General features: G+C 38.5%; 1 protein-coding gene across 1 annotated transcript in view; it reads right to left on the reverse strand.

The window, feature by feature from the left end:
- The window catches only part of CCDC78 (coiled-coil domain containing 78), a 739,645-nt gene that overhangs the window by 589,950 nt on the left and 125,133 nt on the right, over positions 1–24,562 (reverse strand). Inside the window, exon 4 of the mRNA XM_044089297.1 lies at positions 18,055–18,227. Coding sequence (XP_043945232.1) covers positions 18,055–18,227 — 173 coding nt within the window. The remainder of the gene's footprint in view (positions 1–18,054; positions 18,228–24,562) is intronic.

Genomic DNA, 24,562 nt, shown 5'->3' on the forward strand with positions numbered 1-24,562 from the left:
TTTCCAGCACAAGCAACTGTACAAATCAGTTTGATATATAAATGACATATAATTATTTACAAAATTCCAGCTAACTGTGCTGGCATATGTTACAAATCCACTGCCCTATTTCTCCTGACATGGCTGGCAGTATCTCCCATCGTCACACTTAACATCAATAACAAACCCCACAGGATATAGTTCAAAAGGATCACAGTCACCTTAATACTTAACAGATACATAAAAATCCATTTTCTATAGCATACATGAACACCACCTTGTTCAATCACACTACTAAAATCTGCATAACAGTCAACAGCAAAAGTACAATAACTGTAGGAGACTTTAATTGATAACTAATAATTAAAAAAATCAATGATTTTATGATCAATGTATGAAGAAGTACAACAAATGAAAAATTAATAACTGTCAATTCCAGATATGGTTAAAATTACTTTATTAATGTTAGTACAAATAAGATTTCAGGCAGTACTTGGTTCTTCAGATAAGTGCAGAGACAAAGTGAAAAATCATAGCCTTTTTATATACTAAAGTAAAACACTGAAATCTGAGATCATAACAAATAGGCAGTTGGTTATAGTTAGTCACTAAACATGTGGTCCAGGAGACTATTCAGGAGCCTAGCCTAATTTCCACTTCTCCCAGAGAGCAGTTTGGCCATGTGGCTTCCTCAGAGTTTCACATAAACCAAATGGAGGCTAATAGAATCAAACCCATGAGTCTAGGAAGGAGCTCATTGACATCTTATACCCTTAATCATCTGTGCTAACTGCTCAAGTAACTATTTAATCTTGCCCACTCTGCTGGTGCCTATATTGGCATTAAAGTCATGCTGCCATTTACATCCACATAATAACAAGTTATCAGTGTAATTGCCATCAAGAATTCCTCTGAAAACAATTTGTAACATGAAGATTTTTTTGTATGTGATTTCTGCCCTTCTATCTGCCAATCATCAAGCCTCCCTCCAGTTTAGACATGCCCATTTACTCCCTGTACACTGGGACTTCCCCACCAATACTGGGCGAGAGCTTCTATGTGAGAGGCATCATTCAGATAACCATGAAGGTGTTTTGTGCCCACACCAGCATCTTAGCAACTGAGACCATTTTAATGGCCTACCCTCATTCCTTAGGTTGAGTGACATGAAATCTGGAGGTTCACAAAGCCTTCTTCACATGAGTACATGCTCTTGTAGACCAATCTTGAAGGCTACCACCCATCAGTGCCTTGGGCAGTTTAATGCCTGCCTCCAAGATACGGATTTTCATCCCAGCCTCTCCCCCAAGGGAACTTATTCAGTATGTGACTGGATACCTCTTTCACAAATGGGCATGCCCAGCCTGTTTTGTCAGTTCCATCAGTCACCTGAGATGCTAACTGATCCAAGGTCACCTGGGCTTTATCCTTCCATACCATTGGAGCTGGCTATAATGAAGAATTTAAGTAAACAGATATGGCCACCCTCAAAAACATATTTAGATGTTTTTAGTCCCCTTTGTTTGCACTCCAGTTGACTATTAGCTGCTCTACAGAGTTGTCATCTAGATCCACTTTTCCTAAGTGTTCCCAGTACAACTCCATCCCACCCTGGGGTTGGGAGCACACCAGTGGAGGGGTGGAACATTTACCTTTTTAAATGGCTCTTGGCATGCTTTTCTGTGCAATCATCTGAGAAATCAAGTACTATTCAAATGCTTGCTTAAATCTAGAGTTCAAGGTTGTAAATTTTAATCTTAGAGATTGGACAGAATAAAAAAGACATTACAACATTACACCGATGTTCAAAAATCATAATCTCATTCAAGCAGTATAGGAACTAGCTAGACCTAACCACTTCATGAGCCTATGTCCTAACAAATAATCCTGTACAAATCCATCACCTACAAATAGAACACAATCACTGACTACAGTTAGATACTGTTCTACTGGTTCAGTAAAAAAATCAAACCACCTCACAGTATTAAAACCACAAGCAACACAATACTCATTCCAAATAAGCTTTCCTTCCAAATCGAGAACCAGTATAACATAATTGTCACACTGCTAAGAACTACAGTTTCTCTACAGTCAGTATGAGGTGCACGGCCAGAGCACAGTAATGTTTCAGAGAAGAACTAAAGCATTGAATGAATCTTGTCCCCTTGAGCACATAGAACAAACTAACAGCTACACACTGAAAAAAGCTATTTATTCTACTTAAAGACCTTTGCATAAAACATTAAACTGCACAAAATACAGAACTGCACATTTTAACAATAAAAAAAATGGAAAAAGAAGTGAACACACTGTTATAAAGCCCTGTAAACAAAACCAATATCTCAGTGTTTAACAGTATAAGAATTACAACAACTCTACATAAAGCCAGCGGCTAACTCTTAAGCATGCACTACGAGGTGTAATTTTGGAAGAATCACTTGCAGCAGGCAGAGCAGCAAATCCTGCCTGTAGCTGCATTCCCATAAAAGCCTACTTTTCCACTGCTCTTGTCCTTGATAGGTAACACGTTTACCACAATTGTTTTAGAGAGAAATATATTTTACACCCATCACTGAGGTATCACAATCCCAAAATTAAAATAAATAAGCAGACAGTGAGACCACAGCCCTCCCAAATTATAGGAGGGTACAAATGCACTTATTAAAAATGTGTCACCTGTCTCAGTCTCTGCGGTCTTTTATATGACCCAGTGCAACATGCAGTCAATCAACAGGACCATACTCACCCCAGAGAAAAGCTAAAGACAGGTGAATGTACAGCTATTATACCCCTTACCACACCACAGGAGCACTTTTAAACAATGACACCATTAGCCATATCATAAAAACAATAAAAAAATGCATGGCCGGGACCTAGACAAGTCATCTAAATTTTAACAAAAAAAAAATGTGTTTACCTTAATAGTATAGCCAGCTAACAAGAAATCATACCAGAATATCATACAGCCAAAAGGGAATGTGTTTATTCGCTGAGTGCATTCACTGTGAGTGTGAAGTTATCAAAACTAGCTCATGAAAAGCTGGAAATCCTGGTTTCTTTGTCTGTTTCCTTATGTTTTATATATACAAAGTCCAAGGTTTTGCAGCAGTGGAGTTAGGGGAATTTGTTTTTTGTTATGCTGTAGTATTTCCTTAACCCAAAGGTTCCCCAACCTCTGAAATAGTATATATATAAAGCTGTAGTGGTGTATGGGGGGACCATTGTTTTCGACATTGGGGGATGCAGGTATCTTGTCTCCTTGCAGAATCACTTTTTCTTTTCTTTTTTTTTTGGTTACTATTAATGTTTCTGGTTTCTGGTTATCATTTAAATGTTGCTATATCCAATATAAGTGCCTTAGAGGAGATAACCGGTCCCTGAGCCAAAATCCCTTAAACTAGGAACTCATCTCATCACCATTCCACTTACATACACACGTCTTCAATTTCTACATCTTAACTCGAATCCCCCTCAAAGTAGAACAAAGCCAAAGTGACCCCTATATCAAAAATGATACCTCTCCCAGAATACTAATGACGAATATGTACCCTACATAAAAATGTCTGACAAGATAAAAACAACAAATACAAGAATACCTAAAAATATGGTATATTTGGCAATGTCATCAGGCAAGGAAGAACCAAACTTCCACATTTGTTGTTTCTCCTAAACATACTGTACAGCAGCATGGGTAGAGGCCTTCTTACAGACTGTGTCTTTATATGCCTCAGTCAGGCCTTTGATAGAATAAACCACCATTAGCTGTCTACAGTTCTTTTAAGTTTTTCCCCAGAAGAACAGCTAGAAGGACCATATCATTGTTTAGTAGCTACTTTACAGACAGATCTTTCATAGTAAAAATATAAGACTTTGCTTTTACTCTAGTAAGTGACCATGGGAGTGCAATTGGTTGCTTCCATGGATCCCTACATTTTCCTGACTTTAGAAACCCTTTACCAAAAGCTAAACCAACACTACAGTTACTACTTTACACAGATGAGGCAGTAATTTGACACCACTCTTCCAGTATCTCACAAGTTAAAAACAACCATGAAAAGAGCTTCTCAGATATAAATATATGCACAAAATAGATTCCTGATATGGCACATTTCAAAAACAACATGCATGCTCTTCAGCACCCCCAAAATATTAAGTATAAAGTCCGAGACAAACTGAATATTTCATACCTTGATGGTTTACATTTGAATCAAAAGAACAGTTCCAAATACATTATAACAGGAGTTTCAAACTCAAGTGACTCGAGGGATTTTTTAAGTGGATTACACTCAGCTGAGGGGCAGTAGTAAGAAAGCTTAACATTCATCCCAAATTTAAAAAAAATAAAAGGAAAGGAGCTTCATCAAAACTGCAGATAGCAGATGATTCCACCAAATTTCAGATAGCTAAGTCAACATATAAACATAAAAAACTAACAGCTATAAACACCATCGCCAAAATAAGTATCCCACACAGATAACAGATAAGTGGCATGCACATCACAAGCAATGTGCCACTGATTATAACAGACATAACAGACCTTATGAAATTCCATACAATTTACATGTGCTCAAACATATAATCAATAGTTATTAACAATGACAAGAAAGAAAATAATGACAGAATAGTAATTAATGGACTGGCAAGTAAATAATTTAAGGGTAAATTGCAGTCAGATTTGTAGGCTTAATATGTTGCAATCCATAGGATCATAAAATCATACGAAGTTACTAGGCTACTGGCCCTGAGGCCCTCACAAGCCTAGCCAAAAATTTAGCACATGTTCCAACAAGTAAGCAGCCTATGCCACTGTCTAGCAAGGACATAGGTGGAATCACAGGGGTGTATTTTCTGTTCCCATCCAGTTATCCAGGTTGCGCTTAAAAAGGTTTAATGACGTACTATGCTTTACGTGGAGAGGGAGTCTATTCCACAAAAGGGGGAGTCTCTGGGGTACAAATCTGTCCTGCCAACAATTCCTATTGCTGTCACAGACCAGGTTGAGGTCTCGCTTGCAGGTTACTGGAGTGGAGCTTGACTTGCAGATATGCAGCAGTCCCATTAGGGTGGGATCTGAGATTGCTTTGTATGCCAGACAGAGGTCACCTCTGAGGAATTTGTATGAGACTGAGTAGAGGGACAGGGCTTTTAGCCTATCTGGGTAGGGTAGATTTGTGAGGCCCTGGATTCTCCGGGTGAGGAATCTCTGTTCTCTCTAGCTGCTGCATGTGCTTTGTGAGGTACATGCTGAAAGGGTCATTGTATTCAATAATCGGTCTTATAAGGGAAGAATACAGGGATGTTATGACCACCTTGTCCCTGGATGAGATACCCTTACTAATGAGGTGGACCATGTAGAAAGCTTTCCGTACAATAGAGGCATTGTGGTGGTAAAAATCAGTTTGCTGTCAACCTGGGTTCCCAGGTCCCTTACGACTGATTGCTTGCTTAGTGCCTTATTATCAATGTGATAATTTGCGGGGATGTCATTCACCCCAAAAGGGATGATGATGCATTTTTTGGCATTCAGTTTGAGGCCATGTTTCTGGCACCAGTCATTTGTTTGGGTGAGACCCTCTTGGAGGATGTCCACATCACTAGAGGAATTGATGACAGCACCCAGCTTGCAGTCGTCTGCAAACTTGGTCAACCATAGCCCACTAGATTTGGCCTGCACCTCAGAGAAGTATATCCCAACCAGCAGAGGGCCCCAAGACTGATCCCTGTGGTACACTGCTTGTTACGGGTCTACTACTTGAGGTGGCTTCCTCTATTTTGACTAGGTGGGTTCTATCAGTGAGCCAGTTTGCTACCCATCTGGTAGCATATGGATTGATGCCTAGTTGAGAGAGTTTGTCTATTATACCTGAGTGGGGCATAGTAATGAAGGCCTTGGCCAGGTCAAGGTAAGTGGTGTGCACCATCTTTCCCTCATCCATGACTTTGGTGACTGTCTCCAAGAAGTCAACCAAATTTAACAGGCATGACCTCCCCTTGACAAAGCCAAACTGTGTGAGATCAAGTGTTTGGAGGTTGCCAATGTCCTTGTAATGAAGTCCATGATAATCCACTCCATGGCCTTGCAGGTCAGGCTAGTTAGGCTGATAGGTCTATAATTTCCTGGATCAGTGGACACTCCACCTTTGTGCAAAGGGATGCCAGTGGCTGCCTTCCACTTGGCTGGGATGAAGCCAATACTCAGGCTTTGGTTGAATAGGGTGCCTAATGGTGCTACAAGTTCCTGCCTGAATTCATGTAGGATACATCCTGGGATGTTATCGGGTTCCATGGAGGCTGTATTTTTTGCCTTTGAGAGGGCAGTGATGACTTGCTCCCTAGAGATAAGGGGAGGGGGGCAGGTACTGGGGATGTCCTGTTTTACTAACGGGGGAAAGAGGAGTGAAGTTTTCATTGAATCTGTTTGCCAGCAGGGTGGCTATATCTGCAGGGTTTGTGTATGTGGTGTCCTTGACCACCAATTATGAGCAGATCTGGGTGCTTCCCTTGAGACTGTGGACATATGTGAAGAAAGCCTTATGATTGTCTTTAGTAGATGAGGCCAGTTTGAACTTCAAGTTTGCTTTAGAGGATTTCACTAGTGCTTCTATTTGCTTGTTCAGGCTAAGGAGAAATTGCTTCCATTTAGACACCTGCTCCTTCTTGGCCCCGGACAGCAATTTTTTCCTTTTATTATAGAAATTATTTATTGTAGATGTCCACCAGACAGGTTTACTCTTCCTTGAGGAGGAGGATTTCATCCTGTCTGGTATTCCTGATTCCATGCAGCTGTCTAAATGCTCATATAGTACTTTGGTGTAAGTTTGGACATATGTGCCAGTTTCTGTGGAGGGGGAGGGGGCTGTGAAGCTGTTTATACCTTCCCTCAGGAGGTTGTAATCAGCTATGGAGAAGTTTTTTGTTTGACCCTAGTTTGGGGGGGGGGGGTCAGGAAAGATGATGACTTCGAAAGTGACTGTTTTGTGGTCGGATCATACCAGGGATGATGATACTGTAGGGATGCTGCAGTGGTTACTCATGTTAGTTAAAACCAAGTCCAAGATATTTTCACCTCTTGTGGTGGTGTCAGCCAACTGGTCCAAGGAATTTGTATTGATGAAATCAAGGAATCTCTGGGCATTTGTGTTTTGGCATGAGTATTTCTTCCAATCTATGGTTGGATAGTTAAAGTCACCCAGGATCAGGGTGAAGGGTTGAGTTGTGATAGATTCAAAGAGGTCCAGATAGGTGGAGTTGGAGGCCTGTAGCTAGCTATGATTTGAATGGGGGTATTGTCAATTGTTAACTGCACCTGGAGTATCTCCTGTGCATCATACTGTTGGACCAGCCTAGAGGTGTGTATGTCTTTTATATATATTGCAGCTCCACCTCCTTTTGTTTTGCTGCTCACGGCTTGGGGTCTGAATGAATGATAGGATGAGTAACCTGGTATGGCTGGGGTGCTCCCCACAGCTTTGAACCAGGTTTATGTGACTGCACAAATGTCAGCTTCTTCCAGGGTTAAGAATGCGTGCAATGAGTGCAGTTTCATGTTTCATGACTCCTAGCATTTAGCAGCATAACCCTTAATTTACGTTTTGATGAAATTTTCATGTTGGTAGTTTTGACCTCATGGCATTGCCTAAAAAAGGCACTATGGGGAGGCAAGAGCCTTTGCCAGGAGGCTGAAGCCCAAGGGAGACAGATGCAGCCCATCTCTGGCAAGGCATCGTGGCTTGTTAATCATGTCATCCCAGGCTGTCAGGTACTGGATCCCATTTGAATGACACCAGAAACTAAGCCAGTTGTTAAAAGTCAGTAATTTTCTGTTCATATTGAGGCATCACTCTGAGTGACGATAGAATGGTGCTTAGGGCTAGGGGCATACCTGCCTGGGACACATACTCAGTGAGCTTGATCATGTCTCTCTTCATATAGTCCAGGAAGGTACGTCTCAAGCCATTCACTCCAACATGAACTATGACAGAGTCGTAACAGTACCTTTTGAGAGTCTTGAGTTAATTGGTGATATGTCAGATTCTGGCAGTCAACAAACAGCTAACTGTGACTTTCTCCTTATCCAGCATGGTAAGGGGGACATCTGTGTGTCTCACAATGGAGTCTCCTATGATTAATATGTTGGGTTTATGTTTAGGCCTTAGTGACTGTGAGACACAGGTGTGTGGACTATGTCTGGTGTGTGGTGTGGTGGGTAGTGGAATTTGCGTGCGTTTATGCCTCGGAGGTCTCTTTTTTTGGGGGTATGCTTTTGTTGAGGGCCTCTGCATATGTGGGAGTGTATTGTGTATGTGTGGGTGGTGTTTGAGGTGTGGTGTTCATGTTGCCAACCTTCTCAGTGCCAGATATACTGGTTTGTGGGGGAGAGAGCAATGACACTAGGTGCTTGATGTATTGGCATCTCTCACAAATTGTGTTCCTAGTTGGTACTGGTAGAGGGTTGTCTGTGTAAATGAGGCAGCTGCTACACTGTCTCAGGATGCCCATACCAACCAGACTGGCAGGAGAAAATGTAGGAAATTGTCCATCCATATTTGTCAGAAACTGAAAGAGCTAAGAGGGTAAAGGGAGGAATGTCTATGAGCAGTACTACTAGATGATAACACAAGTGCTACTAAGGGAAAAATTGTAGCTGAATACCTCAAAAAGGGTTAGAAAATGTGCAGCTGAAGCTCTGTATGCCACAGACCTCTATCTAGACTATGCTACCTCAATTTTAAGGTTAAGAACTGAGTAGAAAAAACTCACAATGAAGCACCAGTTCTACAGGACTGTTTCTCCTATAACACTGTCCCCAGAATCCATGCTTCCCTGACTCCCTGTGCCCTGCAGCATGTTCCATTTCATCTCATGCACTGTCCACCAGCTTTAAAGCTACTTCTGTCTTCCTCATTCCTTCTAATATCTTTCTCGTGGTCTAAAGGGAGCCTGTTTCATCTCATTTTCTGCTGCAGTATCACCGTTAATCTTCTATGAGTCTTGTTTCACAGTAATATGAGTGCCACCAAATGAAACATCACAGAAATTAATATGGTCTGCTGTATAACATTGGTATGCAAATACACCATGGGTACTCAAATGCAGGTGACTGTACTGTGTAATATAAAAATTACAGTGTTTCTATCATACTTTGTCAAAGGGTCTTATAGATATCTAAATAATGTTTGCACTACAAGTGTGTGTGTAGTACATTTTATACTAAGAGTGCTAGTAATCACCATACCTCTCAGTGTTTGAGCATTAAAAATCATATAATCTCTCTCATAGTTCTGCTTCCTGGAGCTGAAATAGACCAACAGCAAAAATGCTTAGAAGGTAAACACTTCTGTTATTTGTCTCCTTTTAGCACCAGTAAGTGTATATCCCATTGGGTCTACAGTTAAGCCAATGAGGGACATACAGAGAAAGAGAGACAAAAATTACTAAATACAGTTTGAAATAGAAAGTTTGAACCACAAAGACAAGTTCTTGTCAGTGTGGCTCGGATCTCAAACCAGACATATTTTTAATGTATTTTTTAAACAAGCTGGAAAGATTTGAACAAAGTTTTGTGGGCCAGATTAAAGGTGTTAATGAGCCATATCTGTCTGTGACAAGGAGGCTGAGGTCATTGCTTTATTGTATACATAGATATAACCTTATCATCTAAAGGGCACACATTATCTAAAGCACAAATCAACAAACAACTAGTCATGACTAATTAAGTTTCCATGTTTCCATGCAGAGTACGTAAGCTAACAGCCAAGAGACAGCTGGCCTCCCAGCTAGAACATATTACTACCAATATTTCATTGCTTTTCCATAAAAATCCAGACAGTACTACAAGCACTAATAAATAAAGTGTATCCTTTCATGACATTTACCCAAAGAGACAGCATTACAGTTGACAACGTTGACTATCTTCCTTTTAAAAGAAATACCAGTAAACACCTCTAGTGTATAGTGTTAAACAGCTAAACCATTGTTCTCACTGATAAGCAGACTAAACACCTATAGCCCGCTGTCCAGTCAAATCACCGAGTATAACTATTCTTTATCTACAACTAAGTTCGTTGAAGGAACAGAATTCTTTCTCTTCCCTGGCACTTAAATCACAATCTGTACTGACACTTAAAGAAAACTTAAAACCCTGCACAAATTCAAACCAGGCCACTAACAGCATTTAAAAAGAGCAACATGTTACCTCTTCATAACTCCCTCACACCAAACTGATTGTACAAAATAATCTACAAGCCTATATCTTGTCATCAGAGGTTGGGACTGTCACAGAAACAAGGTAAAGGATTTGATTCTCACCTATGGTATTGCCTTAGGGGGTTGATGTATTGGTCCCCACTCCAAGGGAGTTCATAGAGTTAAACAGAAAATACGCCATAGCGTTATGTCATGAGTGATGCATCCTACATGGAGATGGCTGTGTTAAGTATTTTTGCAGACTGGGGACCAATTACAAAATTACAGGTCTCTCCTGCAACACTCTGATGGCTGCGGAGGAGGTTTAAGCCAGATCATCAGGCCACCAGGTGGAAATGTCCTGTCCTCTGGGACAATGCATAAGGTAAAAGCAGAGTGGGATGCAAGACATCTTCATGCCTACCTGGATGACAACTCCCTTCAGCTGGCTTTCATTTTGTCCAGTGGTGGGTGGACAAGGAATGAATGGGTTTAAGATCTGTAGGAGAGGGGTGGTGGCTGACAGCCAAGAAGAAATGCTTGGCAGGTGTTATTCACAATGCTATATCCTCCAAAGTAAAAGAGTAACCCTGGAATTGAAAGCCATAGTGCTCTGGTGAGAGCAAACATAGTGCTTACTATGTAAAGCATGCCACTATTAACACCCACAACTCATAGGTATGAGATGTGGCTGTGCAAGGCAGTGTACAACAGACATCCTGGTTTCTTTCATGGCACACAGAAGTACCTGGCACACCACTGAGTAGCAGGTGCTCCTGTGCTCAAGATGGCAGAAAGCACTGTGTTGCTGGATACAGCTGCACAGCACAGCAGTGACAGACAACCTATTAATGTATACAACACCTTACTACATAGTTACATGTAGCTACTTAATAAGGTATGGTATACCTTACCAACCATGCTGCCACAGTTGCCCTGTGGTCCACTGTCATGTCAAGGAATGATTTATAAATATGTTTCACTTGGTTGGGTTGAAGGCAGACAGGGGGTAATTACAACATCATGGTAATGAAAGGATCTAGTGCTGTAAAATCTCCCATTGGTGGGATCTCACCAGAATTACTTTGCTTGTATGCGTGTGGGGGGATGAGGAATGGGACAGGTTTGTGTGTGACAGCAAGGTTGCCTGCACCATAGATAATTCTATTGCCTGCAGGAATTTCTCTGCTGTGCAGTGAAAATGTTGCGGAGGGGTTTGGCTAATGACAGGACTGGCCAGCACTGCATGATGAATAACACAGCAGCAGCAGGAAAGGGGATCTCTGCACTGGTTAGTGTAGTACCATTCTGTAATATGCAGTTGCTATTCTGTAAGTTATTCCATTGGGACCAACTGGCATTCCAATGCTACTGGCATTGTGAAATGAGTTTGATGGAAGGGGAGATTTACATATGTACACATACAATGGAATGAGACCAACAGTAAATCACATATATGGTCTTGTCCATTATGTACTCAACTCTACAAGTCGTTAATGACTTTGGTACACAAGTATACTGTGTGCCAGCCATACGTCACTGCTCACTGATGTTTATGAATAGAACCATCTATTTTCTAAACAATGCACATAGAAAGATATACCGACTCATTAACATTTTTTCCTTTATAGATAAGTTATAGAGTCATAGAGTCATAGTCATAGATTAGTACTAGGCTAACTATCTTTGTGAGCCATTTTAAGCCTAGCCAGTTACTCCATGTGAGAATCAAACCCTGCACCTTGCGTCTGTAAGGTAAACTCCTTAACCATTATACCATCCTCCCGCCAGTTAGCATGCATGTCTATTTTTTAAAAAGATTTTATATATTGTTCCATGCATACCAAGTTGACATGGTGTCACTGAAGAAATCACTTCATAAATTTACTAAATTTAGTTGTGATGCATATTCTCACTGTCTGAAATCATGCTTGGAAAAGCCTTGCAAAGTTAAACCTTGAAAGCAATTTGACCTCAGAACTGGAATATATGAGCTTAGAAGTGTGGGGTTTGAATCCCCCCACACAGATATATCGGAGGTGTACGTGGTTTGTGCCTGTAAAACATGGTCCCACAAGCCATAGTTAAGGTTTCACTTTCAAGGTAGGTCCGAGCAATATTTTTACATCAAATTTCTGCAAATACTTAGATATGCTACTGGAACATTGCTAAGTGTGCAGTTGATGTCATTGCCACTCAATGATAATATCTATTTTTCTACAGATATCTATTTTTGTTCTATAAAATGCATTTCTTTATCACTTTGTAAATACAGTTTGCAAGAGCTGAACACACCCCATGGAACCAAACTGTAAGATATATACAATTATACTGTATAACTCCTATCTTGATATTTATACTTGTTGGGTTATGGTTATGAAGAATTAATATGGATCACCCTAGTTATACTGTCAACAAACAACAGGTAAAGTAAAACAAAAAACAGACACATTTTGGTTTGGATATAAACAATCCAAAAATCACAATTTTATTTTTATTTCTGTCTGCTTTGTTTCATGTTCTTTTGTATTTAAAATTATTTATTATATTTTACATAAAACTCCTATAATTCTTACAAGAGATACAATAAAATTGTTAGCCCTCACCCAGGATGGTGATAGGACATTTATTTAACACAGGCTTTGAAGAATACTGTATCACAAAATCAAAAATGCACCTCTGCACTTGCATCTATAACACATTCTAGGCTTGCCATATAATTAATATCCACAACTTCTTGTCCAGACACATACTACCATCTAAGCTATGCATCCAGTGTTAGAACTCAAAATCCTTAAAACTGCACCAAAGAAATCCTGTGTTACCTAGTAATACCACTCTGTGATAAGTAACATTATAAGATGAACTTCACAAACAAGCACAAATACAGCCTTGGAATTGGTCCATACATGTGATTTGGTATACAACAAGCTAAACATAAGTGTCTTAATACAGGAACAAGGCGCATCACATGAAGCCTTCCTTCCTGTAGAACTGCTGAAAACTACATGTACAGAGAAATAATTACCTTGAGTGAAAAATTAAATCGCATTTAGAGCTTTTATGCAAAATTAAGCTTACTAAGGAAATAAACACATTAATTTCCACAACTTTTTAAGCTTCCAGCTCCATCTTCTATCCCATGCAATAACATCAGGCATAAAATCAAGCCTGTTTAAACAGTTAAGAATTATTGGATGCGCCAGTGTCTTTTTTAAATATGTACTTTCACCTCAGGTGAAACAGATGTTGTTTTCTTAGGTACTGCTTTAACAAGTAAAAGGATACACTCTGTATTTCTTAATAAAACATATAAAAATAATCGTGATAAGCTCTACCCTTACAAGTAAGGCAAGCAGCCTGTCCACTTTAAAGGTCAGCACTTTAACAGTCATTTTTCTCCTTCGGCAGGAATATGTACTAATAATAATATTATGTTTTCACTGTATTACAAAGAGAGGACTGGGAAGAGGCCAGCAGTCTAAAGCTATTCACTGCTTAACTTTGTAATTTAGCATGGGATACAATGGCAGTGTGTCGACGCGCAGTATTCCTAATTAAAGAAACTACTCTGAAGAATTGTTTTTCCGCAATGTATTTCCGCTATTTCCTTAAATGGTAAATACGTTTACAGCACATACATTCAGAGAAAATATATAAAATCAGAAATAAATTTCAGAAAAATAAATGAGCAAGATAACTTCCTTAAACTATGGTATCTCACAGTTTACTTTCTCCAGTTTGGTTTTCTAACACCATGACAGGAATGGACCCCATTCCTAAGTCAGGGCATAATTAAAGTTCGTGAAATTATTATTGTTTCAGTCTTTGGTGTTAGCCGAATGTGTTCTTCGCAGCACCAGCAATGTACCCAGAACTGACTCCTTCTGTAATTCATATGGAGTTACATGTATTTGTAGCATATCTAAATATGATTGCAGATTCTTTTTTATTAGACCCATTGCTCCTACTAATGTTGGAACTGTCTGCATATCTTTCTTCCACATTGCCCTTGTTTCTGCCTGCAAATCCTGACAGTTTATTACTTTGTGTCTCCATGTACATGAGATACAGTAATTGCTATGTGTAGCAATTTCAGTAATCAATGTTACGTTTGTCTTTTTTTCATGGATTACTATATCTGTTTTTCTCGCATCTGTTTTATGAATTATCACATGTGATGTATACTTCATCATTCACTATAATGCTTTGTGGTTCATGTTTTGAATGCTTCTCTGCTACTTACATACTGTAGGGCTTGCGCAATCCCCAGTGTAACAATCTTGCCATGTTATTGTGCCTTTCAGTGTACAGACCCTCTGCCAAGAGTGTATCACACCCAGCAACAAGGTATTTTTTATAGAATCTACATTTGTCTGGTTTTCCCACATGTTCAATGGACTTTGTAAACCAAAGTTTCAACCTTTAATCCTTTAGTTTCAATTCATCTCTATTTAACCATTCCTGTGACAAATCCTGATAAATATGAGGTTGTTCCAGGAGATTGTTATATTTGACACTATATTTATGCCTTTTCCACATTCTTTTCCTTCTCATCAGATCCTTCATCTTATATTCTTTCTTTTGTTTTTTGGCACATTCAGTTGCTGTCTAATTTTTGTCTATTTCTGGTTTGATTTCCAGTCCAGCTGATCCAATATCTTTGGGGCCAATCAGTCACACCAAAACTGTAAGTTAAAATGGGGAGAGTAAATTGCTTTATAGCCTGGACTTTTCAATATAAATTTTACTCTTGTAAAGTATTCCTTACTGAGTTTTATTCATATTTGTTCATGTTTTATTGCCAGTACTTCATCAATCCCAGACATGTATAAACTCCTTCCTGCTCATTTCTTTATATCACATTCCTGTCATAAATTGATATTTTCTTGGTACTGCAACTTTCCTGCTTTAAACGTTGCTTTCGCACATTTATCAAAAACAAATGTTATCCTTATATCACATGAGAAACTTTTAACCACTTGCAGTTGTACTTTTAGCTCCTCATCTGATGAACTATAAGTCATCCACAAAAAGTAAATGAGAAATCTTTAAGCAAGTTTGTTTCCTGTGAGCCAAATTATAATCAAGACTTAATCTGCTAATTAAATGGCTTAATGGGTTAAGGGCGAGGCAAAACAACAGTGATGACAAAGAATCACTCTGGAATACCTCCCCCCTTGAATTTAATCTCTGGAATAATAATTTGCCCATTGTCATGGTTTAATTGCAAAGTGGTTTGCCACTGTTTCATGGTCACTGTAATCTGATCAATGCAGGATGTATCTTATCCATGAACGTGGGATTCTGTCAAATGCTTTTTTGTAATTTATCCATGTCATACTTAGATTCCTCCCTCTTTTACAATTCTCCATTATGACTTTATTTAGCAAGAAATTATCATTTGTTCCATATGACTTTCTTTTGTTACCCATTTGTTAAATTACCATTGACTGAGCTTTCTAATAAATGACTATAAACTTTTTGGGTTTCAATTCCAGTATACAATTTGTACATCATTAAAAGGCAAGTTATTGGTCTATTGTTTTTTTACAATGGCTTAGAGGTTCACTCTGAAGAAAGAGTATCTTTTTTCTGTTGTTAACCAGGTCAGTGTCTGTTTTGGTACGTGCCTATAAGTAGTTCTAACTCAAGAATGAGTCTTCATGTGAAGATGTTAGTACTTTTAACCAGAATTTGGGTACTGTATCTGGGCCTGGGGTTTTCCATTCGGGAACTTTTCTTAATTTTGTTTCTATTTCTTTGCCTGTAACTTCATCTTATTTAATATCCTGTACATTTGAACTGCTTACTGTTTCTATTACTTCTATATATTCAGCATCTTTGCTATGTTCCACAGGGTCTTCACAGATATTTCTCCAAAATGTGGCTATTTCTTCCTTTTTTGGTGGTGTTTTTATTCCTTTTGCTTTGTTTCCCAATTTTCTATAAAACTTTTTGAGTCATCAATTAATTGCTTATTTTGTACTTTTCCTTTATATTTATCTGCATATAACTTCTAAGTTTTTCTACCTGTGCTGACATCTTTAATTTATTATTTGCTATAGTGTACAACAGATCCTGCTCTGTTCTGATGCTGTGTATTGTTTTTATGTCACATCTATCTTTCTAAGTATTTTTGTTGATCTGTTCCCTCTTTTATACTCTTCTAACAGTAACACTTCTTGTCTTAATTGCTTTGTAATTTTGTCTATTCGACGCTTCCATTATGGCATTTTATTTCTTCCCTTCCTTTCCCTTATTGTTCTGCATTTTTTGTTAAGATTTTATCAGTTATTAATTTAGCTGCACAGTAAAATATCATGTTTGCTAACGTTATATCACATGATTTTCTGTTAATAAGTCTTGATTGCTGTGTTCATCTGTTTTATCAGACGTCTAACGTTTTTGGTCTTATTTACTTTTTGTAATCTATTTTTTTCATCAAGCTCAATATGTCTGTCCATTTCTGTGGATGCACTCCTATGTTGTATTTCTGATTTGATATGATTGATATGTACTCCTGTGCTGCATTTTTGGATAGATCCCGGATAGATCTCTATTGATTATCTTGCAGAACATATCTGAACAAGTTGTTAGTATGCCTACTACATTCCCGAAGTTAAGTTATTGACATATTTACCTTAGTATATTCAACTGTGACTTCTGACCTGTGTATTCAACTGTATCTCTTATATTGTACCGTAATGAATGTAGCTGTTAATTTCGAGCTTTTACCTTTATGTAGACAACTGTTACTCTCAGCTTATGTATTCAACTGCGATTCTTCTATTGTATGTGCCTGTTAAAGTGGAGCTTTTCTCCCCTGGCCTCCACTGAAAATGGGCTCACTTCCGCCCAGTGGACCATCCCAGTAAACACAGAAATAAATAAATAATTAAATAAAGCAACCCTTCCCTTATATCATTTTCTTCTAAACTGAGGACATATTCTTTGCTTACTGTTTCCTGCTGGCATTCTACAGAAAGTACCAGGCTGCCTTCCTCTGACATATTCTTTTCAGTTGCATCCTGCATCATCCATTGTTCTTTCATATGAGAGCTCATTAGCCTATCACTTCAAAGCATTGACTGCATCAGAGTTGCCACTGTTTCCTGCTCCTTCCCTTGCAACTCCAACTGAACTTTTGTTCTGCTTTCTTACTGAAGACTCAGGAGCATCTTCATGTGGCATGTGATCAGATGCTTCCCATTCCAACTCTTCATCCTTAACGTGGGGACTCATTTTTCCATTATGCTGTGACGTTACTGGAGTTGGATTGTCTACACTAAATCCAACACTTTCCAGGTAATCCATAACTTCAGTTTCTAGTTCTTTAACTTCTACATTACTAATCATCTTTTCTACTTCCCCCTTTGTTTTCTTATTTTTTTTCTATTGTGAAATTTTCCATATTGGATGCCTTTGCTTGTATTTCTCTTCAGATATCTTTGGTGCTACTTTTTTTTGCATTGATTAGTTTTGCTGTCTCCTATGCGAAAATATTTCACCATATTAAACATTTTTTTCCCGTGTCCATATTTCTTTTTCAGATGTCTCCCACTCCACCTGTGTTTCCTGTATTTGGGGACTCATTACTTCATCATGCTGTGACATAACCTGTGTTAGACTTTCTACACTAAGTCCTTCACTTGACAGGTATTCCATAACATCAGCTTCTATTTGTTTAACTTCTACTTTGCTAAATTTATGTTCTACAGTCCCTATTTGTGATCTTACCTTTTGTATTGTGAAATGGTATCACCCTAAGGTGTGAGATATGTCCTCATCATTCTTCGAAATAACCAGGTAGACTGCCCCATTGGCACCATACAACCCTCTATAAACTCAGTCTCAGGATATTAACATTCCTAAATAAGATGTACAAACCTTAATATGTGCCCCATCCTTTGCAGTGTATGCCAACTCAATCATAGTGGCAGCTTGTTTCACAGGCTGGAGAAGGTCCCGCAATACCTCGCTATGGATCTCATACATGGACATGAATAATGACCAGTTGGAAGACTGTGCAGACCTCCTTTGGTATCTTGATGGTGGAGTATCTAATGGGAACATGAAGAATGTGCATAAAAGCTAAAGCCAAGGCAAACATTTTCTCTAATTCTAGAAGCATTTTTAAGCATGCATTTTCTTCTATTTTCAGTGTTATTATCTCCATGAGAGTACGGTTGAGAGTAGAGAGGAATATCATAAAAAGAACAAATTACTCACTCAAGGTCACAAACTGGATTGGGAATTTCTAGTTAATTATTAATTAATTAATTAATTAAGTTAATTTTAGCCAAGTAAAGAGCAGTAATATCCAAAACAAAACAGCCCTCATCACTGAATTAAAAAGTAACTTAGGTGCTTAATGAAATCCACCAAAGCCAAATCTGAGGCAAAATAATTACCCAAGCTAAACAAAACCACACATTTTTATAAGTTATGTCTGTAATCTCAGGGGCACATACCTGTCAGCTGTACGGATTTTCGCAGAGTGTCCAGATTTTTGCTTCACATTTTTAGTCTGTTTCTCATAAAATTGTGGTTTTCTGGCAAATAATTAGTAAAATGTTGAGGGCTAAAGTCAGAAAATAATAAGAGGCAGTAGAGTTTCAGACTTCATACCCTTCAGAAAATTCATGTTAATGCAAAACATGCTATTCTATCAACTAAGTTTGAAAGAGCAATATTTAAAAAAACTGCCCATATTTTTGAGGCTTTGACCCCCATTATTTATGCCTTTGTCAAGATTTTTTGCTCTAAGAAGTTGAGAGGTATGCAGGGGCACCATGCAGCAATGCACTGAGCTGATTGTGAGTAATGTTACCTTCTGAGAAACTGAAGATATAGCTAGACAAACTGACTGATACACTTAGCTCAAACTTTACCCTCTCTCCCTCCCATCTATCCCACATTTAATATCCAAAACAGACCCACCCCCAGCTATCACAAAAGACCAAGTCTTGAAAGCACTTTCTAAAGCAAAAAATACTGCATCAGTGAGTCCTGACAATATCCCTGGAATCATTCTTAATAACATAAAGTATGATTTAGCCACATCTTTAAAAACAGTGTTCAACCTTAATGTCCATATGGGGTTTGTATGATGTGAATGGAGAAGGGCAACAGGTATTCCCCTGCACAGGAGTGGACACACCCAGAAAATTATAGGCCCATAACTCTGACCAGTCACAAATGCAAAGCCATGGAATGAATTATCATGGAATTAATCAATAAGGACATAGGGAACCTTCAAGCACTGGAATCATATCCATTTGGATTTGTCAAGGGAGGTCATGCTTAATCAATTTAGTGGGCTTTTTTGAAAAGTTACCAACGTTTTGGGTGAAGATAAAATGGTACACAGAGCCTACCTAGACCTGGTAAGGCTTTTGATACAATCACTCACTTTGACATAGCAAAAAAGCTTGATAATCTAGAAATAAACAGCTACATTACCTGCTGCTTATCCAACTGGCTCACATATAGAGTGCAGGAGATCAAAATAAATGAAGCTACCTCCACTAAAAGACCAGTCATCACTGCTTTGTTCTGAGACATCTCCTGTTTAGTATCTCCTTCTTGGAAGTTAAAGCCAATACTAACGGGGTCTGGCTAAACAGCTTTGAAGATGACTGCAAGTTATGTGCAGTTACTGAATCCCCAAAAGACTTAGACATTCTGTAAGAAGACTTATCCCAAACAAATAACTGGTGACAAAATCATGGTCTAAAACTAAATGACAAAAAATGCTTTATCACATCCTTTCAGAAGCTGACTACACTGGGGAGCTAATACACCCCTATGAATTGACCCATTTGCTCATGATTTGGGAATGTATGTGGACTATCACCTAACTTTTGACCAAAATCTGTCCACTGTGGTAAGGAAATCCTTCTTTATTGTGCTGCTTATAAACCAAAGGATTACTTCCAAGTCCAAGGATGTCATTGTCCCCCTTTACTCAGCCCTCATAAGGCCAATCATTGAACATAATGCCCCTTTTGGCATGTCTCTGTCCAGACAATTGCAGCTGCTGGAAGTCCCACAGAGATACCTTAGAAAAAGGTTACTAGGTTTAAACAATTTGCCTAACATTGACCACCTCAAAGCCCTGTAACTATGCTAGTTTATTATAGACTGCTAAGAGGTGACCTGTGTCTGGCATACACGGCATCTTCTATCTAATACTGATGGACTTACTAAACATCAGAAAGTCAAATGGCTCCTACTGCCTTCAGCCAGAAGTATCAATGTAACAAATCTACAGTTAGGTGTAAAAGGGTACACCACATTGTACCATTAGGTATCAGTCATTCTTGTTGTCATACGCTTTGTGTGTTATCTGCTGCTGCAGGTACATGATCGTGTGCCAATATTGCACAGGTACAGATGAACAGTCTATGAGACAATCTTGTGTTAGATCTGCAGTCCTTAATTAACCAATAGGTGTGTTGGATTACTCTCTTCTTCCATCTTCCATTACTACCACTCATCTTTATGAGCACTGTCTACTCAAAATCTTCACAGCCTTCTCCATAGTTCTGCTGATCTTTATCTGTTAGCATGATTGAGACCCTTGCAATCCTGCAGATGCAAACCATTATATAGATGCTCAGCAACTATCATGTAGCCAAACCGTATTCAATCTGCCATGCAAATAACTGTAGATAACTTGTGATTAGGGGAATATTTGTATAATTCTGAAGTTCTTAATGCTTTTCTTTCTCTTCAGAAAACAAATGAAAAATAGGTTTCCTAAAAATCTTATAAATGCATTTCAAGCAGAAAAAGCAACATCTAAAGCTTATAAATTGATTCAAAACTTTAGATTCAAGGATTATTTCCAATTTTATAATATTTATTCAGTACCTTGATAACACCTTAAAACAACAGAATAAAATAAAAAGGCCTACACAAATGAGTATTAAACTCATTCCTCTTAAGAAATTCTTTTATACAAAATATTGCGCCAGATGAAGTTCCTGGTGATTTCTTAAAAATAGCAGCCCACTCAATTTCCTTTCCAGGATTCATTCTCATAGATAGGTCTGTTCAGGAATCGCATGTCCTAGCCTTATGGAAAAAAATCTGACATCATCCCACCTCACAAGGGAGGTAACCCCAATGATATATCCAGCTTTAGACCCATTGCCATTACCTTCCCCATTCAGAAATCCTTGAAAAATGCATTCCTAATCAGTGACCCATTTACAAACTAACAGCCTCTTCACCCCCACACAACATGGTTTCAGACCAGGGCATAGCACTACCAAAGCTCTCTTAAACTTCACCAACACTATTAACCTACCCAGAGCCAAAGGCCAACTGGTTTGTGCTGTGTTCCTGGATCTGCCCAAGACCTTCAGTACCATTCCCCATAGCCTTCTTCTAAAACAACTCTCTTCACATGGCCTATCAAACACTTGCACCTACTGGTTCTTCATCAACCTTTCCAATAGAATCCAGTCTGTTTAATGGATTCATTCTTACTCATCCATCCTACGCATCAAAACAGGCGTTCCTCAAAATTCCATACTGAGGACACTGCTTTCCAATGTATTTACCAACAACTTGCACTCTACCAAATGCCAAGCATCCCTCATACAATATGCTGATGACTCCATATTAATCTGTTTTACTAGTGACATAATTACTCTACAACACCTCACTCACCCAAGTTCCATTTTTATCAGTTGAGAGCTGCATTGATAACTCCCAGCTTCTACTCAATCCAAAAAATGGTGCTGCTATTCTTTCCAAAAACCCATACACATCTCAAACAAAATTTTTCAGTAGCAGCATCTGATAACATCCCTATAGAAGTCACCCCCCATTCAAAGCTAGTAGGCATGACAATTGATGATAAACTGAACTTTGACTTATATATGCAGCAGGCTATCAAAAAAACTCACCAAATTAGAGACACTCTATGGAACAAAAATCTACTTAACAGATTCATCCAGGAAACTCCTGGCCTCTACACTCCTACTTCCCATTTTACTATATGATTTCTCCAGTACTGCCTAACCATTAAGCATCCATCCAAAATAAACAAATCCAATGCTACAATAAAATAGCAACATTTGCCACTAACTCATCAAGCAGAACTGATCACTTCTTATCCCCTTGGTGTCTAAAATGACTTAGAGTCAGGAAGGAATCCAAATTTTTCAGTTTGAGTTTGAGCGGACCTGGTCAGAACTGGAGGAATATGAAGAAATGAATCACCCCATAATGTGCATAGTCTGCAAAACAGGTCAGAAACAAATTTCAGATATTAAAACTTGCTCAGCATTATTTCTTATTCGCAAAATATGAAACGAGGCATAAAGAACATTCTAAACGATAATCACATAAACTGATATGTCTGATATTGATAAAAATATTCAAATTACTATAGAAAATGTTTGAAATAAATTCTGAATTGCAAAAAATGAATATCGACCGCATTTTTCAATACGTGCCTAGCGAATCTGTATTTTTTTGTATTAATCAAAGATATTTGAGTTATCAGAAGTGTGTAAAGTATTTGCATGTTTGTGCAGTATTATAGCAAAGTTATTTCACAGAATACAGCCATTACAGAGCATATTTTGCAAAGTACAGTATTTCATAGTTTATTGTGTATTTGAATGTTTTTACAAGCTCACAGAACAGTTTGTTCATACATAATTACAAGGGCCATATTTTCACTGTGTTTGTACATACTTCGTTTGCATGGCAGATGGATTTCAAAAACCCAGTGCACTTGTGTTTGACAGTTAAATTGCAGAGAACTGGAGAGTGTTTGAGCAAGAGTATGACATTTTCATACAGGCTGCATTTTCTGATAAAGATGACTGTACAAAGGCATTTATTCTACTTAATTTAGCTGGGTCAGAAGCCATAGAAAGGGAACCTTTGTTTGTGTATGCATCTGCTATCTATTTACAAGAGGGGGCACACCATCATATTGTTGTACTGGCTGAGTCAAGGGAGGACCCTGAGTGCTTAAAATGTAAATTTAGAGAAATGTGTAACCCCCAGACAAATGTTACGATGGAAAGGCACTTATTTTATACAAGGAATCAAAAGTCTGGGGAAGCTTTTGCAGCATGCAAACCTGACTTGAGAAATAAAGCTAAAACGTGCAGATTTGGTGATTTAAGGGATGAGTTGATAAAGGACAGACTTGTGCGTGGCATTAAAGATGATGCAGTGAGAAAGATTTTGAACTTTGCATAAGGCCACTGAGATTTGTAAAATATACAAGCTCACAGAAAAGCACACAAATATGCTTACGAATGAAAACAGCTCTAGAAGGCACAGTGATAAAGCTCATGTTGATAGTCTGCAAGACGTAGTTAAAAGAAACAGGCCCAAGCACATGGCAGCAGCTGTAGCCCCTGAAGCACACATTGGTAAACCCCAGAACTTTCCAGCAAGTTCCAGAGTTCACACAGTCTCAGTGAAACATAAGAGCAAGTCAGCAAACTCAAAGCATGGGCCCTAACCTAGTTTCATTGCCAACTGTCATAAATGTGGTGGAAGTCATGAATCTAAAAGGGAGAAATGTTTAGCTTTAGGTCAACAATGTCACAAATGCAATAAATGGAATCATTTCAAAAGGTTTTTTAAATCAAAAGGCCCACATTATTTTATTTAAAGGGAACATTTAAAAAAAATGAGTTGATCAATTAAAGAGCTGCAACCTTACACTTTATGTTGCTGGTGTGTCTGTGCTTCATGAAACAGTCAATGCAGTAGATTTAAGGGGCAAAGAATGAAGTTATTTTGTACTGTCTGGATAAATGGCAAACCCATAGAGCTCAAAGCTGACACAGATTCCAAGTGCAATGTTATGCCAGCAGAAACATTTGCTAGAGTTTGTCATAGTGCAAGGCTTGATCTGGCAAGGTATGTGAAGATTGTTGCTTATGGAGATGAAGAAATTCATACCAAAGGCTCAGTAGCGTTTTCATGTTACTCTGCTGGAAGATGTTATAACTTATTATTTTATGTGTTCAAGAGGCATGACCAGTCATTATTAGGGGTCAGAGATAGTTTGAAAATGGGACTGCTTTCATTTAATAAGGAAGTCCACCATATTAGTTTAAAAGACCACTACTCTAATTTCACACAGTACATTTTTCTACCTATGTTGATCTTTTTGAAGACAAATTAGGGAAGCTTCCAGTTGTGTACTCCATGAAGTTAGATTCAGATGTCAGTCCAACTATCAGGCCAGCATGTAAAGTTCCAGTAGCCATGCAGGACAGAGTCAAAGTTGAGCTAGATAAAATGGTGCAACAACTTTGTCCAGTTGCAACTCCAACTGAATGGGTATCTTCTATGTTGGTAGCTCATAAGAAAAGCTCAGATGACATCATAATATGTATTGATCCATGAG

This window comes from Protopterus annectens, chromosome 12.part0 (genome assembly GCF_019279795.1).
Source record: "Protopterus annectens isolate FY-2018-M chromosome 12.part0, PAN1.0, whole genome shotgun sequence".
Taxonomy (NCBI): Eukaryota; Metazoa; Chordata; order Ceratodontiformes; family Protopteridae; genus Protopterus; species Protopterus annectens.